This window comes from Podarcis gaigeae, assembly GCF_964106915.1.
Source record: "Podarcis gaigeae genome assembly, chromosome: 2".
Lineage (NCBI taxonomy): Eukaryota > Metazoa > Chordata > Lepidosauria > Squamata > Lacertidae > Podarcis > Podarcis gaigeae.
In genome coordinates, this window is record NC_139679.1 from 39,020,420 (window position 1) to 39,038,574 (window position 18,155).

Genomic DNA, 18,155 nt, shown 5'->3' on the forward strand with positions numbered 1-18,155 from the left:
CTGCCAACGGGAGTTGCAAAAGTGGTCAGATAACTTGACTCTGTGTCAAGTTGCACGTACCGGAATCCTTTTCTCTTTTTTTACGGGAAACCATGAGAGAACATTGGCTCAGAATAGGTTACATCATCAATGGTTGGTAGTGGGTAATGAATGTGTTATAGTACTCTGTTCAAAGGTTAGGGTTGATACAAACGCACAGCTTGCCACACACTGTCCATATGCTGTCCGTATCCTGGGCATTTTTCTTTTCTCTTTACATGCTGTTTCCCACAATACAGGTGTTGTATCTTGGGAGCTCCTTCATTAGGTTGCACATTCTGTTTATTGCAATGTCCTGACTGTTGAACAGCATGCACCTGTGTCTCTTGTGTTGCTTAGGCCAACAGAATTGCATACGTCTTGCCATGGGCATAGCCAGGATTTTTGTTGGGGAGTGGGGAGGCCTTTTATTAGGGGGCCAGAACCTCACTTTGCTATGTATTTTTATTGATGGGGGAGCAGCTGTCCCTCCCTGCCCCCCCCAGCTACGTCCATGCTTCTTGCCCTTTGTCTCCAATAAGGTAATAGAACAACTTTACTTAGTTTCTCCTCCTCTCCCTCCCTTTGAGCGGGAAGCGGCGTCGCGCCGAGTTTGCTTTCGACGCACTGGGCAAACAACGTCGGGGACACTGGCACAGAAGACCTCCAATTCCGGGACAGGATGGAGTCGCAGAGGGTCCCGCCCCATCGTGCGCCCTTCAAAGTCTGGAGGGTGGGCATGATGGAGGGGGGGGGGGTCTGGGGGCAGGCCTGGTAGATTCCATTAAAAGCCCCTCGCTCTCCCCCGCTGCACACCAAGCAGTGTGCGCGCCTCTCTCCCTCCCAACGACCCAGATCTTGCTGCTCGTCATGCCGAGGCATCTCCCCCGAGTCGGGCCAGGGCTGCCCGCTTGCCTCGTCCTCCTGGCCGCCTCCTGCCTCTTCTCCCCGCCGTCGCAGGCCTGCGGCGTCTCTCGCTACGGGCCCCACGACCCCGTGGTGGAGCTGCAGCCGGACACGCTGCAAAGCCTCTTCTTTTCTCGCAACGCCTGGGTTGTCCAGTTTTACGCGCGCTGGTCCGCCGCCTCCGCCGCCTTCGCCCCCACGTGGCGAGCGCTCGCCCAGGATATAAAGGGTAGGACAAGCCGGCATACCTGTCTCTCACACACCCCTTCACCGTCAGATTTGGCGTTGGTGGCTGGGGAATGTAACGGAAGGACCCTCTGTGCATGCTCCGAGATTTTCTTTCTCTTGAACAGTCGCACTGCGCGCTGTTCAAGGCAGGGTTATCAGGGCGTCGAGGCTGCCCCTCCAACTTATTTAGAGAAAGCCCATGTCATGCTCAGAGAGGGGGAGCTACTGCTGCATCTTAAGGGACAGGAGCCCGTGCATTCTCCCTTCTCTGCTCAACCTTGAGGAGAGCAGCCAGCTCTCTGCCTTGAGTTTAAGCTCCGTGACGCTCCCATGGTATTTCCCGCTTGAACCACCCTTTCTCTTGCTTCTTCCATTTGAGTAGGTAGTCTCTGAATGCTAGCACACAGTGACCATGCCCACTTTGACAACCCCCAGCCCCATAGAACATGGGTAGGTGTGGCCCTTGAGGCAAAAAAGGTTAGATACCCCAGCTAATGGGACGCGGGTGGTGCTGTGGGTTAAACCCACAGATCAGAAGGTTGGCGGTTTGAATCCCCGCGACGGCATGAGCTCCCGTTGCTTGGTCCCTGCTCCTGCCAACCTAGCAGTTCGAAAGCACGTCAAAGTGCAAGTAGATAAATAGGTACCGCTCTGGCGGGAAGGTAAATGGCATTTCCATGTGCTGCTCTGGTTTGCCAGAAGCGGCTTAGTCATGCTGGCCACATGACCCGGAAGCTGTACACCGGCTCCCTTGGCCAATAAAGCGAGATGAGCGCCGCAACCCCAGAGTCCATCACGGCTGGACCTAATGGTCAGGGGTCCCTTTACCCCAGCTAATGGCTCTTACTTTGCACTGTACACCACTTTGTAAGGCATTGGAGACAACTCCTAGGGGCTGAGGGGTCTTCGCCACCCCAAATAAAATATTTGAGGGCGCCACCCCCCAAGTTGATGGTCATTCAAATGCTATGTGTGCACCATGTCCTAGGTTTGATATGCAGAGTGGGGCTTATCTCTCCCTGCCTGCCCCATTTTTAATTCAAGTTGGCAGCACCCTTGATGTAGATGTCACCCTTCATCTCTGCAGGTGCATGCATCCCTTCTTTGCTCGTCCTGTCTCCATGGCCTTTTTTTTTAGGGGAAGAACTGTAGCTCAGCAGTTGAGGGCCTTGGCATACAGAAGGTCCTAGTTCAATCCCCAGAAACTCCAGGTATCAAGGGAGAGACCCCAGTCTGAAATCCTGGACAGCTGCTACTAGTCTGAATAGACAATACTGAGCTAGATGGCCCAATGGTCTGACTGAGTAGAAGGAAGATTCTTATGTTTTTCTTTATCTTTCAGATTCCACCCTTGTTCTTCGGAACACTCACTCTTTCCAATCTCCTTTCTTTGACTGTGATGTATGTGTGTATGCTATTGACACATTTATGTTTAAAAGCTGCTGCGTTCATTGAGTGCTCTTAACTTTGCGTTCTATGATAGATTAAGCAGCCATCCCCTATTAAATCTTTTCCCCATCCCATATGGCTTTATCTGCCTTTTCAGACTGGAGACCTACTTTGAAGCTGGGTGTGATAGATTGTGGCAAGATGTGCAACGAGAAAATGTGTTCAGACTTTGAAGTCACCACATACCCAACTGTGAAGGTAATGATAATGTGAAAATTTGGATGACGTAGTTTGATGAGATCCACTGATTTTGTTTTGTTTTGAGGGGGGACAGGCGTTCTTCTGTTTTAAATGTAGCATACAACACCATAATTATAATTCCAGTGTTACTGTACTGGCTTCCTCCTTTTTCATATCTCTGTATTTCCTTCAAAAGCTGTTGAAATCCTTATATGAGCAATAGTCTTAAATTGTAACAAAAGTTAATCTCTTTTTGATTTTCATAATGTTAGCTTTGTTCCAGCCTATGGTGAAGTTCTGCCAACACTGTAAGGATGCCTTTTGATTGATTTTCGTTTTCCCCCGTAATATTTTGCAAAATGCAAATGTATTCATTTATACACCCACACCTTCCTGGGTCATTCATTTATTGTAGATAACCTTCTGCTGCACTCTGAAGACCAGAGGTCTAACTTATTTACTGGCAGCAGTAGCACTGGGTCCCACTGTCCCTATGCTTTCCATATGGAAGAGAGAGCAGGTAGCAGTTGATCAAGGAGGAAGTGGTGTTGCTGCTCTTCTTGGGTTCCTAGGGTCCTTGACACTACCATTCCCTGACCCTGGCCCTGTACATTCCTTATGGATGTGCAACATTCACAACTGCTATGTACATATTGCAATATGCAGCAATAACAAATAGAAAGCAATATAAGGAAAGAAGAGAGGAAGAAGATGAGGCCGCCAGAGCAATCCAGTCAATCACCACCAGAAGAATCCAGCAGCACCAAAATGTCCAAAAAGGACTTCATTCTCCTTGCCAGATCTTCTAAACAGATGGGTGCAATCCTCAACTTGCAACCTTGTGCTTGGGCAGTATGGTGCCTACCCTACGTACTGTAGCAGACTTGGAACATATGATGCCCAAAGCAAAACCTGACTCTCTGGTTTGTTTCCTTCCAGTTTTTAAAGCCATCCTCTACATATGCTGGCGATGGCATAAAGCTTGAAGGTATGTATCCTGAAATTGATTCTAAACCTCACATAATTATTTATTTGAATCTAGAGCTCTCACTGCTGAAATAAGGGTCAGAGGTGAATTTGCTAGGTTGCGACTAGCTGGAGGGAGAACTGAGCTTCTTGCTCCCTCCTCCCCATTCCCCACCTAGATGAAACAGATGGTCATGGCCTTACAGAGCCATGGTTGTCCAAGGTGGAGGGTGGTTATCAGTGCAAATGGCTAGGACAGACACAATCTCTCTGGCTTTACCCACTTTTTCTCTTTTTGTGATGTTTCACATTTAGTGAGCAATTAAAATAACCTGCCACTCTTCTGACAATCAGCAGCTTGGAGTTCATACTCTTGTATGGGAATATATTAGCAAACTGGAAATTCATGCACACTGCACAAATATTTATATATGTTAAGATGAGACATGGGAATATATGTTCTGGTCCTGAAGGCAAGATGAACTTGACGTCCTGATATGTGTTTTAGAACCAAAATAGGCACACACAGCCTACAACCCAATACCCATAAAGAAGGTAAGGTCAGAGTGGTTTCCAGACTATATTTTAGGGATGGTTTGTTTTTTTTAAAAAAAAAATAATCCAGCACTATTTTTCTCAGAGTTTCTGTTCCAAAGCAACCTCAAAACATGGCTGTGTACTCAAGCTTTGGGAAATTCTTAGTGTTCAGCTTGGGATTTTTAAAGATGCTTCTGTGCAGGGTTTGTTTTTTTGCTTGGTGTGAATAGTGATTTTATTGTTTAATGGGTTTGTTTAAAAAATGTTCCTCACCCTGAGATTTTTAGATGAAGATTAGGATATAAATATTTGTAAATAAAGTTTAAAGGCCAAAGGGAAGATTATGTTCAAAATGTGTTAGAAATTGGATTTGGCTTGCAAGCAGCCTTTGCTGGCACATGGCATCTGTTTGTGAGTGGTGTTTGAGTTGGAGAATGCACAATGACTGTCCTCAGAGTTATGATCAGCCTTTTCCTCCCCTCATAGAAATTAAGGATGACCCTCAGAGCCTGAGGGAAGCCGTAATCACCTTTGCAGAGAGTCATCTAACTAGTTGGTGGTCCCCTGACGCCCCACTGTTGGCTCCACTCAGGTAACTATTTTAGGCATCTTTCAATCACTTTCTTCACAAAATATGTTAAGAAGTCAGGTATTTAGTGTCATTCTAATCTCCCACAGTGTCACATGTCAATATGCCAAATCAAGTTATGTCAAGGGATCAGTGCATGATTTATTGGGAGCTATTGGGAGGACCAGTATTTGCATGAAAAGAATGTTCATGTGGGACTTTCTCCAAATTTTGTTTAACATGCTATTCTCTTTGTTATTTTACAGTACAACAGAATTTGTTGACTCCATTCAGGAAAGGAAGGTGGCCCTGATATTCGAGGGGGAGGACTCCTTTTTGGGCAGAGAGGTGAATTTTAATTGGTTGATTAAAAACAGGGTTGGATAGAGCAGATCTAGATCTGTGTGATTCACAATAGATCAGCAAAGTTTTTGGACTCTGGGTAGTTCAACAATATCAGCAACAAGATGACCCCAAATTATACTGCTGGATGAAGAAAGATTAGGGTAACTGGGAATGAATTATGGAATTATGACCATGAGGTTTTTAAAGTTCTGATACTCAAAATAAAAGAATTATGAGTCCAAAATTTATCTCCAGTTGGTGGATCTCAAGGGTTTTGTGAAAAACAAAGTAAACCCCCTTTTGCCTGAAGTCTGTGTACCCTGGATACAAGCCTGATACTAGGCTTGTAAATATGTTAGACTTGCATGTTGCATAACTCTGTAAATAAGTCACCAGCTAGAGACAAGAAACTTTTACTCACATTAATTGTAGGATTGTTATAGGATTAAAATGCCTTCAGTTTCAATGAGAAGTTAAGAAACTTGCAGATTTACTTTACAAAGGCCACTTGGGTGGCATGCACACACACAAAAAGGGCAGCTGTAGATTAAGGTTCTTGCCTAAACTTCTACACAGTGTAAGCACTTAATACTTTTTGTAGTTCTGTGTGATGAAAGGTTAACTGGTCCATCTTGGGCTTTCTCTGGGAGAAAAGGGCACAGACACTGTCTTCTGCTGTTTCTGCCCTTCCACACCCTCAGCTGTTTGTAAAGGAACCATCTGAGGCATGCGCGTTATCCAGAGCAGCACCATCTTCAAGGAAGTAGGTACTAAGACTCTGTTGAGGTGCAACAGAGATGATCTGATCACTTGGTAGACAAGCATTAAGAGGAGGAAAGGGAGACGGTTTGCTTGTGAATCTAAAAGAGCAACTCCATTTGTAATGCAATGTGCACTTCTGATCTTAGGTCATATTGGACATGGCCCAGTATGAAAACATTGTTGTGAGGAGAGTATTGAAGAGCAATGTGGAGCTAGTGGCTAGATGCAAGGTCACCACCTTCCCTTCTGGTTTCCTGTATTCAAGCAAAGGCTCTTGCACACCCATCCCTCTGTGAGTTGCTGCTGGTATCCATAATCGACATACATATATGAGCTGCTTTTGCATAACAGTGTTCGTGGTGCTTGTGTATATGATTTATAAGCTACATTCCTTCAAACCCCCATTGAGCAATTACTTATATCTTCCTAATACACAGCCTGTGAACTCTGGGAATTGTTGATTTGTGAAGGGAATAGGGGTCTCCAATGACTCTCTGCACCATTCACAAACTACAGCTCCCAGGATTCTTTCGGGGGGAAGCCATGGCAGTTTTAAATGGTATAAAACTGTTTTAAATGCATAGTGCAGAAGGGGCCTGTGTGTCTTGAGTTCTAAACTAAAAGAACCTAAATTCCATCCTCTGAAGGAATTCAGTGGCCACTAAAGTTCAGCCACTAAAATCAATTATGTGCATCAGGAATTTTTGCGGGGGAAATACATGGTCCATATCATACTGCAGATGCTGAATTGCATGTCAAATTGCAAGCTGACAGCATCTGCTCTAGCCCTATAATTCTGCACAATTCAGTTTTTAGATAATGGGTGGTATACCTCCTTCTGGGAGCAGATTTGGGCTTCCTTAAGACAAAATCCGAAACATTTTTGGCAGTGGTGCTGGAAATGTGCAGCTGTGTGCATAGGTGCATGTTGATGCTACACAATGGAGTGCCCTGCACTGTTTCTCTCTTGCATACCTCGAATGGGGTTGAACAGGTTTTATGGCAGCTGAACTGAAGAGGCTGCATGAAATGGGTTAGAACAAGGATGCCCACATGGTGACCTGCAGTTGCAACTGGAGTCAAACCCCCAACAGCCTCAGCCAGCATGGCCCATGGCGTTGTAGCAAAGGGAGACCTCCTGCATCAGAAGGTCAGAATTGCCTGCCATCTTAGAGTAGAGTCTCCTCTCATATTTTACTTCCTTCACAGGGCAAACAATTCAAGATCCTTCTACACAGACTTCCTGCGGACACTACCTGGGGTCCAGAGAGAAATCATTGGCACTTCTAAGCCACCAATAGCAGAAACAAAGGCTACCCCTGACTCCTGGGAGGTAGCAGACAGGTAAGAAGCAAGAGCCATTTTAGTAGCCTCCCCTTTCTTCTGTTTTCACTGCATTTATGTAACACTGGTCATCCCTGACACTTGGTGAGCATTCAGTAGCTGATCAGGCACAGCTTTGGGAGCAGAAGGGAAGAAGGCCTTCTACTGAAGATGACTCTGTTAGTCCCTGAGCAGCAACCTGAGTTGTGGTCCAGGTGGTGCCAAAGTGGGCCCTGATTTGGTTCTTCAGAAGCCAGTTCCTGATTCCTGCAGGGTAGATCAGGAGTGGTATAGATTTCTAGGTAACTTCCAACAGATGGGCAAGGACTTCTGACTCCCAGCAGCAAAACCCAAATGCTCTCTTTACCATAAATGATGCTACGGAAATAGAAAAAAAGCTTAAGGAAACCAGGAACGGATTGTTCTGTGGAAGGGATGTGAACTCCATTCTGCTCTGGTCAGAGGCATACTAGGCTCCCTTGTGTCCTTGGCAAGGAGCTGCATTGGTGCCCCACCCCCTGTCCCTTGCGCCCTTGCCAAAGGAGCCAAGACAGAGTGGAGAGGTGCAATTTTTGCATCTCCCTAGGCCTGTGCCCTTGGCAGGGGCCAACCTAGTCAACCCCTAGGTACGCCTCTGGCTCTGGTGCTCAAAAAACCAAATTCCAGGCCTAAAAATTCCTTAGGGTGTCTTTTGCACTAGGCTCCAGTTGGTTCATCTCTGGTAAAAACACAGATGACCCCTGAAGTCTGCCCTCTTGTGATATAGATGATATGTCTGCTTCAATGATGAGGTTATCTTTCCACCCTCTTATCTGTCACAGGACACAGCTGTGCATGGCTGACCTGGAGTATGCGGTGCTTTGCAGCCTGCACAGAATTGAAGTAAGTTTAGCCAACTTCACTGAAGAGAGGCTCTCTGCATTGAAGCGGTATGTGCATATACTGGCCAAGGTAAGTTTTCTACATACGGTATATCTAGGCTTCTCTATTGTTGGTATAGTAGCAACTCCGTTTTTGAACGTTTTGCGAGATCTTTTAATTTTCTTTTGGGCTCTCTCATTTCCCAAAGTTCTCTGTGAACAATTACTTGGTCCTTCGGGGCAGTAAATAAAAGCTATGCTTGTCACATTTTATTTTATTTTTAAGCTATGTTTTGAGGAGGAAAACAGTTCCTGAAGTAGGCTGGTGGTGGCTTTTAGACATGGTCAAGTTTAAAACTTAACTGTGTAAGATTGTTCTTTTGCATTCCTGCATAATTTTGGCTTAGCCTTGTGATATTCCCTTAGCTAAAGGCAGATTTGTTTGAGAGGGGAAGTGGCTTTTATGTTTGAAACTCTGCAGTGGACGGTATCAGCAAGCAAACTTTTCCTAGTGTTGCTCTACACACAATTAAAACAAGCCAGTTTCCCTGTTTCCTCTCCATCTGTTGTCCCACTCAGCCGATCCCCTGGTCAACCTGTCATTTCTCTAGTTACTTTTGCCTCTTTCTTCCCATCTCTCTCTCTCTCTCTCTCTGTCTGCCTGTTAGCAACCACATGCAGAATATAAACGTCATAAATCTATCAGAGTTCCATCTCAGACTCTGAGCTTCCTACTTGGAAAAAAAAATCTAATTTTGAGAGTTTGTACCTGAAGTTGGATGTAAGGCTTTGAAGGAAGACATAGTGTGAATAGTAGAATGGTTCCTGCATACAATCTAGCAGTGGGGTTCCTCCCCCCTCCCCCCGCAAAAAAAAATTAATACTAGGAAGAGAATACAAAAGAACTATGTGAGTTTGGGCTAGACTAGAGAACAGTTTCCTGCTTGGTATGCTACTTAGACTGTTTGAAATGTGAGTCAGCATTCTAGAGGGAAGGCCTTAAACTACCTCCTCTGAAACAACATGGTTTGGTTAAAGGGAAGAGTTGTTGGGAACTTTAGAAGGGATTGTGAGCCTGTTCCTGGTTGTGGGCTGAGATCACAGAGCTATTGACTGAGTTGCCTGAAAAAAAAATCACTAGGCTAAGAAATGGATTGCTGCTCTTCAGAGAAGGCTCTGTGAGCTCCTAATCCATTTTGAGCACGCTGAGCTTGCAAATCTGAGCAAATTAACCTGCAGAGAGAAGGAGAGACAACAGAGGAAGAATAGCTCAGGTGGAGGTGTCTGTCTGCTGAACTACTGAAGAGAAAGCTGCATCGTGACACTGGAGTGGTTTTAACATTCTGTATTGTATCCTCATGCTGTGATGGCAAGGCATGCTTCAGATTGATTGATCTACTTAGAGGCTTTGAGCATCCAAGCTACTGAGCAACTGCCTGAATTACTGCAGCTGCTCACTTGCAAGAAACAGGAGCCAGAGACACCTGGAGGGAAAGAAAGGGTCCCTACTGCTCTAGCGTAATTCTTCTTTGCTTAATGTGATGAATTAAACATATGGTTGATGCTATGCTTCTGGTGTGTGGGTTGCATGGCAAGGTGCCTGATTAAAAAAAAAAGCAACAGGGTTGGTGAGAATAACCCCTTGCAGTGTATGAATCCAGTCTTTGGGTAAAGCATGGAAGAGAGGACTGAATCTCTGGTTGTATTGTCTACCTTGCTTTGCCTGAGGAGACAGAGGTGCTCTTGGACCTCGTGTTGTAGATATCCAACTTTTGGTGCCAGGAGAGTCTTAACAGGAGTGAGGAAGGGCCATAGCTTAGCGCTAGAGCATCTGTTTTGCATGCAAAAGGCTCCAGGTTCAATACCCAGCAACATTTATTTATTTATTTATTTAATAAATAATGGTGGGGGCATGACACTCTCAGCACCATAGACCACTGTATCATCCTGGGTTACCTCAGGTACCAGTGCCTTGTGTTTCTACCTGGAAGGTAGATTCCAAAAGGCAGTATTGGTGGAATAGTTAAATCCAAGGACGTAATCAGCTTTCTGATAATAGCAGCTCAAGGTGGCTGATTTCTTAACCTTGGCTCCTTTGTATCAGGAACAGGATTCCTGGTTCATACAATGTGTCAAGCTGATATGCATTTAAAGTTAAATTGTGCCTTTGAGCTCCTAGTACATACACCTACCTGGGTACAAGGGGAGTTTGGGGTTTGGAAAGAAAGAAAAACTAAGATTCTCAGGTACCTGAACTCTGTGTCCAGCCAAATTCTCCCTTGAGTGCAAGTGCATTGGAACTTCCAATTTGTTCTCTCATGCCCCTCCCTTGTCTGCCCAAGTGGGTTGGTAGAACCCCGAGAGCACATTGTAGGGGCAGGGAGCAAAGAGAGGAAGTCAAATTATGCAGGTTGACATCCTTGCTGTTTGGGGATGACTTGGTGGTGTACAACCCAGTACATTGTTTTTACATAACCCTGCAGTATGTACACAGCCCAGTGAATAGCCTACAGAGCTACAGCCCCGCCCCCCACCACTTTTCATTCAGTTCCATCACAGGTAGAAGTTTACTGGGCTCCTCTTGTTAATCTTTTTTCCTATTGCTTTGTTTCAGTATTTTCCTGAGCGCTCTGCGGTCCACAACTACCTTCACAAACTGGAAGTGTGGCAGGAGTCCAACTTGTCAATAAATATTTTGCGGGATGAATGGATAGAAGCTTTAAAGGCTGCAAAAGAGGTACATGAACTAAGCAAGGAGATTCTTTCCAGCCAAGTTGCGTCTATGGCATCTCTTCCCCCAACCCCATTTTCCAGAATTTCTAACTGAGTAGCTTTTAAACGTTTATCTTCAGAGAACTTTCCCCACACCACCATGCGTCCTCTGCAAGGTACAGGGGTTCTTGGGGGAATGTTCAATGGCAGCAGAAGCCTGTTTTGGACACATCTCCCATCTCAGCCAGCATAGTCAATCGTTAGGGATGATGGGAGTTGTATTTGAAGGCACCACATTGGCTTCACGTTCATGTGTGTCAGGTCCTGACCATCACTGAGACCATCACTGCCTGGACTGAGAGAAACATAGATTGTACCCAAAGAATATCTTCATAGACTTAGCTTATTCTAGTTGAGAAATATGTGGAGAGCTGTTCAATCTTCTTATTTTTTAAAATTCATCTTACTTATAGACACGGGACGCAGGTGGCGCTGTGGGTTAAAGCCTCAGCGCCTAGGACTTGCCAATGGAAAGGTCGGCGGTTCGAATCCCTGCGGCGGGGTGCGCTCCTGCTGCTCGGTCCCAGCGCCTGCCAACCTAGCAGTTCGAAAGCACCTCCGGATGCAAGTAGATAAATAGGGACCGCTTACCAGCGGGAAGGTAAACGGCGTTTCCGTGTGCGGCTCTGGCTCGCCAGAGCAGCGATGTCACGCTGGCCACGTGACCTGGAAGTGTCTCTGGACAGCGTTGGCCCCTGGCCTCTTAAGTGAGATGGGCGCACAACCCCAGAGTCTGTCAAGACTGGCCCGTACGGGCAGGGGTACCTTTACCTTTACCTTTTACTTATAGACACAAACAAAAATAAAAACCAGAGAAAATTGTTGTGGTGTCAAAATTTAAAGGATGGAAATTATATCCTGTGGGGTGTGTGGGAAATTGCAGAGGCTAAAATAATTACACACAAAATTTGATGAATGAGAGAAATAGAGAAACTAGGAGATTTTATCTGAATTAGAATGATATGCATTCTGTGCCCCGCCCCATCACGTCTTCGACAGCTGCAAAAATATGGAAATGACAAGAAAAAGAACAATAATACAAAATAAGGCAGTGAAAATAGCTACTTTCTCATACCTACTCCTGTAATTGAATTGTTGCTTTTGGTTGTGTACATAGTCTTTTCCCCTCCCACAGGTTACCTTGTAAATTAAAAAGAAGGAATATAGATACAATTTAGCTACAAATATTATAAATGAGATTTTTCACTTTAAAGAACACACACACACACACACACACAGACAGCATTATGCCCACAAACCACAAGTTAAGTGATCAACAGTGGCATTTATAATTTCTTTCCTTTTCGTTTTGATGCTTCAACAAGAACTGCTCAGTCGACATAATATATTGGAAGGCAGAAGAAAGGGCTAATGTTATGCATATTCTTTCCCTCTTCTTTCTGTTCTCTTCGGGATATTTTTCTTTTTTGCATCAGATTTCTTGACTCAACAATAAAAGCAAGAAAAAAACAATATGCCAAGTGACACACACACACACACAGAGAGAGAGAGAGAGAGGGAAGATGAGGAGTGATGACAAAGCTCACCCTCCACTATACTATTACATTAAAAGAGCTTCCTCATGCTTTTCAGGGTCTGAATGCCAGCTTTCCAGAGACTCCAGAGTGTGTGGGATGTCAAGGAAACATACCCGGGTTCGAAAGTTATTTATGCTCTCTCCGGATTATCTTCCACCTGCTGGCAGTGCAGGAAGCACTGAAAAGTGATGGGGCAAACGGTAAGCAAAGTTCCTTCTGTTTGGTTACCCATATTGAAGCTCTAGCTAACCTCTAGGTACTGTTTGAGCTATGGCAGCAGAGAGTGGCAAACCTGCAGCCTGTAGGGCAGATCAGACTCACAGAGCCACGCCTAGTGGCCCACCAACCCTCTACCAAAATTGGGGAAGAGGAAAGCCCTCTTCTTATCTTGAAAAGCGGCCTCTGGTACTGTGCCATTACAACAAGGGGGGAAGGGGATCTGCCAGAAAACATGGCCTCCCCTCAGCCATATTATTGCTTACCCAGAGGGGGAGGAAGGAGGTGGCAGAGAGATCAGTGGGGTGTGGGCACAGCAGAGGAGGCGTCCAATGGGCTTCTGCTGCTGTACTCCTACTGCACCAAGCTCCCATTGCCTTGTTCCTCCAGGTAAGCTCATGGCTGAAGGGAGGCCAGATGCATGGCTCTGCCTCTTTTCCCTTCAGCCTAACAGAAATATTGTCCAGAATGGCAGGCAGGGAAAAGGTTCTGCAGTCATTTCCCTTTGTGCTTCCCTCAGCTACAAAAAATAGTGTTTGGCAGTGTGGTGTGGACAATGCAGAAGTGAATTGATACAGAAATGAAGTACGTAACTGCTGAAGTCAACCATTGCTGTTCAAGAGTAGAGGTGGAAAAGCACTCACCACACATCTTGTTGCTCTTCTTATCTGCAGTGGCTGCAAAGTATTTGTCCTTGAGGAAAGTAAAGAGCCTGTTTCTGAATTCACCTTGCGAGGCCTAAGATGTTTTGTATGTGTGGTCAAGCCAATTTCCTCCACCACCACCTTACTGATCTGTGGTTCTCATGGTGACATCCTTGCCCTTTCTCTCTGTTCTGCCTTCCCTTAGCATCATCAGAAGTCTTTCCTGCAGCAAGAGAATTCATGACGAACTTCTATTTTTACTCACCGGCTGCAAAGCGCTTTGCAAGTTTGCCAGCAGAATTCATCACCAAAGTGAAGGACCAAGATGAGGCTATTTTTCAGCTGTGGTCAACCTTTACAGGTATGTCAAGCACCTCTGTTGTTTTCATTTCAGCAGCAGTTGAAGATATACCTCTTGAACTCAGGCTTTGGGGTTTTCTTTCTAGTGACTGTTTACAACATTCCCCTTTGTTTATCTTTTTTAGTTGCCTCCATCTGCCTCTGTTGCTTTGTTTTTAATATAATTACATATTGGACTTATTTAATGACAAAAATTAGTCTCTAGAGGTTGTAGCCAATGTTAATTCTACTCAGAGTAGACCATTGAAATTAATGGACCTAAGTTAATCATGTCATTGAATAAAGGAGGGAGAAAGTAAAAGAAGGGCAAGATATTGAGTCACAGGTTTTATTGCTGCTGTCAGCATCTGTAGCCTCTGGAGAAACTGAGATCTTGGAAAGATAAACTAGAAAGGAGATGTATAAAGAATTGCTGAAAATATGAACCTACACCAATGCAGCTCTTCATAGAAACATAAACTTTCCATAGTTAAGATGTGTTTAAAGATATTAAATATTCTTAACAACAGAGTCATCTTGATAATTAATCATTATTGACTCTCTTGGTTTGAAACAGTTACAAAATCTGACTGAAAAATGTGTACGTTTGCAGCAAAAGTCTTTGTCCATATCTATTCTTCCTAGTTTCCTGTCTTCTCTTATAGCAACTTTTTCAGATTTTCCTTTACGACTTTATCTCTCCTGTAATTTATTCAGGTACTTTTGCATATCAATGATGTCCTTTATGTTCGCAACAACTTGTTATGCATATATTCTTTAGATAGAAGGGTTATCCAAGAGTACCCTACTTAAATTTCTCTCAGAATTTAATAGGTTTAATTTTTGCCTTGTTTTTACAGTCTATACTAGAGTTTTGTACACACTGTACAGAACTGCACTGCAAACCAGTTAAAATCTGAGTGTTGGCAGCTATCATTCTATTCACATCATTCTCTCTCTCTTCAAAATCAGATTTCTTCAAACTTTGTAAACTATGTCTCTGACTTATGGCCCATCAGATGTGGACTAGAACTTACATCATCCCTGGCTATTGTCTGTGCACGCCAGGGCTGATGGGAAGTGGAATCCAACAACATGTGTTACCATAAAGCACCAATGCGGCAGCAAGCAAAGGCTCTAGCAGCTTCGTCAGCTGCTGGTGGCTGGAAAGCCAGACAGGATGTTTGTGACTGTTGCCATGGGAACATAGGGGCAGTCCATTCTGTACTGAGCACCGGATGTTAGCTCAGTGTATGTGTCTTGTGACCCGTACTGGAAGTACATGGGTGGAGTTTGATTCTCACTGCTGTTGAGTGCAGACATGTTTCTCTGTACTGCTGTAAGAGACAGAAATAAAGGATGTAAATAGATTTCTGTCTGCTTCTTTCCCCTCCCTGGGGATACCAAAGGGGAGAGAGAAGAAACGGTGTGTTCTTCTCACATCTGGGAAGAATCGTGAGACCTCACCTGCTTATCTGCCGGGAGTAGCAGCGGGGAGGTCGACAAGGAATATCTGCCAGTGCCTACGTTGTGGCACATTCCTCTGACCCAGGCAGAATTCCAACAGGTTCCCCATCCCTATTTTTTTTAAAAAGGAAAGCAAACTCTTACATTTCAAGAATGCCATTCATCCACATTGTACAGGGGTGTCCAAACTTTTACAAAGAGAGCAAGATTTGATGATGTGAACATACATGAGGGCCACCCAAAGTTGTTGAGCTTTTTTGTGGATTGATGTTGTTGTTGAGTTTTTTGGGATTTGACAGAGCAGATTACGTCCCCGGGCCATACTTTAGGAATGCCTAACATAGTATTACAAACAGCAGCTGGTGTGGAAGACAATTCAGTTTCAACCAGTTTCAACTACATAAGAATGTCCTTTTGTGCTTTGTGGTGGTAATATAATGAACTTCACTTTTGCTTTACATTGCATAGGTGCTGAAAGCAAGGACGACGAAATTCCCAGAACCCTGTGGCCTCCCCAAGACTTGTGTCCATCATGCAGTGAAATCGTGAATGAGAAAATTTTGTGGAAAAAGGCAGCTGTTTTGAACTTCCTCAAGAAACATTTCTCAATGGACAACATTTCCTAGGGCTTCCCGAACCAACTCCTCAATGCTACCTTCAAACCAAAACCACACATAAACAAATTTACTCACACATAAACCATCCAAAGAAACAGAATACATATTGCTTGATTCCCTAAATAATAGAAGACACCGACTACTGCAGTTTGGACTGCTGCTTTTACCTGAGCAAGGCAGTAAAAATAAGCAAACCTTCACAAAAGATCATCAAGAGCTGCTGAGGCTTTTGAGTTTGTGTGCAGCTACCTTGTGTGGCTGGTGAGCAACTAAACTGCATGCTGCAGTATTTGCATAAGCAGTTCAGTAGCCTCAGGCTGTGACCCCCCTGTGTCCATCTAGGACAGACCTTCACAACATGTAAGTGTGTGTGTGTTTAGCCTTTGCATATCTATACAAAAGTATAAATTGTCAAGTGAGAAGTTGGCCACTTGCTTCCACATGAACCTGCGCAGTGGTGAATAAAATATTCTGACGTTAATTGATGGGCATCTCTGTCATCTGAGATCCATTAGGTTCTGGTGATCAAGGAAACAGACTTTTTAGTTATGCTGACACCACAGGCTAGAGAGAGTTCTTAAATTTTATAGTCTCTAAGTTAGCTTGAAACATTCTGGTCACATATGGAGACATTTTATAGTCCTACTCCAAGAATCAGAGGGCAAAATATAACAACAACAACAACAACAGTAATGGTATTTTTTTAATTGTATGCTGCCCATCTGACTGGGTCACCCCAGCCACTCTGGGTAGCTCCCAACAGAATATTAAAAACACAATAAAATATCAAACATTAAAACCTTTCTTAAACAAGGCTGCTTTCAGGTGTCTTCTAAAAGTCAGATAGTCGTTTATTTCCTTGGCATCTGATGGGGGGGCCATTCTACAGGGTGGGCGCCACTACCAAGAAGGCCCTCTACCTGGTTTTTGTATATGTAGTTTTTCTATGTATGTTATTGTGGCCAATTTGGGAGCAGGAGCAAAATGGTACTTTTGAAATATTAATTGGACAGAGAACACTGTAATTGGGGAAAAGTTATTTTTTTAAAAGAGTTGCATCCTGTCACTTTCTTGGTTCTGTTAGTTTGTTTTTTGCCTCTGAAAAGACCACGACCAGCCCTATAAAAATTAAATATTATTTTACAGAGCCACACACCCAACATTTTTTCTTCCATGGCTATTTTTCTATAACTTACTGAAAAGGCACTTGACAATAGAATTCATTAAAAAGAGCATCAACACATCTGCAGTATCCTTTGTGCTTTTAAATCTGAAACTAGGGTTTTGTCTTCACAGACAACCAATGACCCCTGTCTGCCAAGGGCAGTCAGCACACACTCTCCAATGAATTGTTCAGTTCCCGTTATCCAAGGATTCAAGAGGCTTTTGGGGGCGGGGGGGGGGGTTTAAAGACTAAAAGAGCTCAAGAAGGATCCTGATAGTTGCTGTAAATAGAAAAAAAAATGTGTTTGTGTGAGTGGGATATTGGGAAGCTTCTGCATAGACTCCTGAGATCTGAAAAGAAGGCATGATGTCAAATATTTGAAAAGTAGATAGACTGTGCGTTCCCCTTTACAAGTAAATCTCAACATTAGGTTCATATCCTTTGGCACGGGACAAATTAGAAAGACACTCTGCTTGGAGACAAAAAGAAGCCTCTTTAATGATGATATTTCTACTACAAGCTCTGGTCAGGATAGTGTAAAAATATTCTGTGCAAAAATACCGTATTTTTTGCTCTATAAGACTCACTTTTTCCCTCCTAAAAAGCAATGGGAAATGTGTGTGCGTCTTATGGAGCGAATGCAGGCTGCACAGCTATCACAGAAGCCAGAACAGCAAGAGGGATTACAGCTTTCACTGCGCAGCGATCCCTCTTGCTGTTCTAGCTTCTGGGATTCAGAATATTTTTTTCTTGTTTTCCTGCTCCAAAAACTAGGTCTGGTGCGTCTTATAGAGCGAAAAATATGGTACTCACTGCTTCAAGAAAGAATTCCCTCTCCAAATTCTTGTTTCTATAGTAGTGCTGTATTGTATAATCAATAGCACAATAAACAAAAAAAAAAGTAGATTGATTGGGGAGGGCATTTTAAATCCATAGTGGCAAATTTTCATAAATTGGACTTTCAGCCATTGAAACAACTACAATGGACAACTGGCCATTTTGGGCTAATAGGTTTTGTATCCAACGAAATCCTACCTGCAGTGGACCACTGAAATTAAGTCCATGAAGTTAGCCATTAATTTCTATTGAGTCTAATCTGAATAGGACCAAAGTTGGATACAACCTTAGGTGCCCTCTAGCATTTTGTTAGCCATGAAGAGAAGATTGAGATAATGTATAGATCACTATATCCTGAGAAAGGGGGCTTTTCAAAAGTCTGCTTCCATGCTGTCCCGTCTCTGCAGCACTGTCATCC

General features: G+C 44.0%; 1 protein-coding gene and 1 long non-coding RNA gene across 3 annotated transcripts; one reads left to right on the top strand and one right to left on the bottom strand.

Moving 5' to 3' along the window:
• The first annotated feature begins 770 nt into the window (after nucleotides 1-770).
• LOC310838449 (sulfhydryl oxidase 1-like) lies at nucleotides 771-16,978 on the top strand. Of its 2 annotated transcripts, none has more exons than XR_014560970.1 (12): nucleotides 771-1,153; nucleotides 2,699-2,799; nucleotides 3,721-3,769; nucleotides 4,771-4,876; nucleotides 5,119-5,200; nucleotides 6,106-6,251; nucleotides 7,169-7,303; nucleotides 8,104-8,233; nucleotides 10,757-10,879; nucleotides 12,508-12,652; nucleotides 13,518-14,750; nucleotides 15,204-16,978. XR_014560970.1 is itself a non-coding variant. In XM_083725880.1 (12 exons), exons 1-12 carry the CDS (start codon nucleotides 889-891, stop codon nucleotides 15,742-15,744), a joined length of 1,596 nt encoding a protein of 531 aa, XP_083582006.1. In that variant the 5' UTR covers nucleotides 771-888; the 3' UTR covers nucleotides 15,745-16,978. The 2 variants fall into 2 exon arrangements, 1 of the variants encoding a protein (XP_083582006.1); XM_083725880.1 differs by having other exon boundaries at nucleotides 13,518-13,673; nucleotides 15,587-16,978.
• LOC310838527 lies at nucleotides 9,688-12,501 on the bottom strand. The gene is made up of 2 exons (XR_014561020.1): nucleotides 11,692-12,501; nucleotides 9,688-11,316 (listed from the first exon to the last, which is right to left on the bottom strand). It is a non-coding gene; the product is annotated as an uncharacterized lncRNA (long non-coding RNA).
• Nucleotides 16,979-18,155: the final 1,177 nt, after the last annotated feature.

What these genes read in the sequence shown, in the direction of transcription:
- LOC310838449 (XM_083725880.1), top strand. Translation starts at nt 889, where the DNA reads ATGCCGAGGCATCTCCCCCGAGTCGGGCCAGGGCTGCCCGCTTGCCTC. An exon ending in CCACATACCCAACTGTGAAG is followed by an intron (nt 2,800 to 3,720) that starts GTAATGATAATG and finishes GTTTCCTTCCAG; the next exon opens with TTTTTAAAGCCATCCTCTAC. An exon ending in TCTTGCACACCCATCCCTCT is followed by an intron (nt 6,252 to 7,168) that starts GTGAGTTGCTGC and finishes CTTCCTTCACAG; the next exon opens with GGCAAACAATTCAAGATCCT.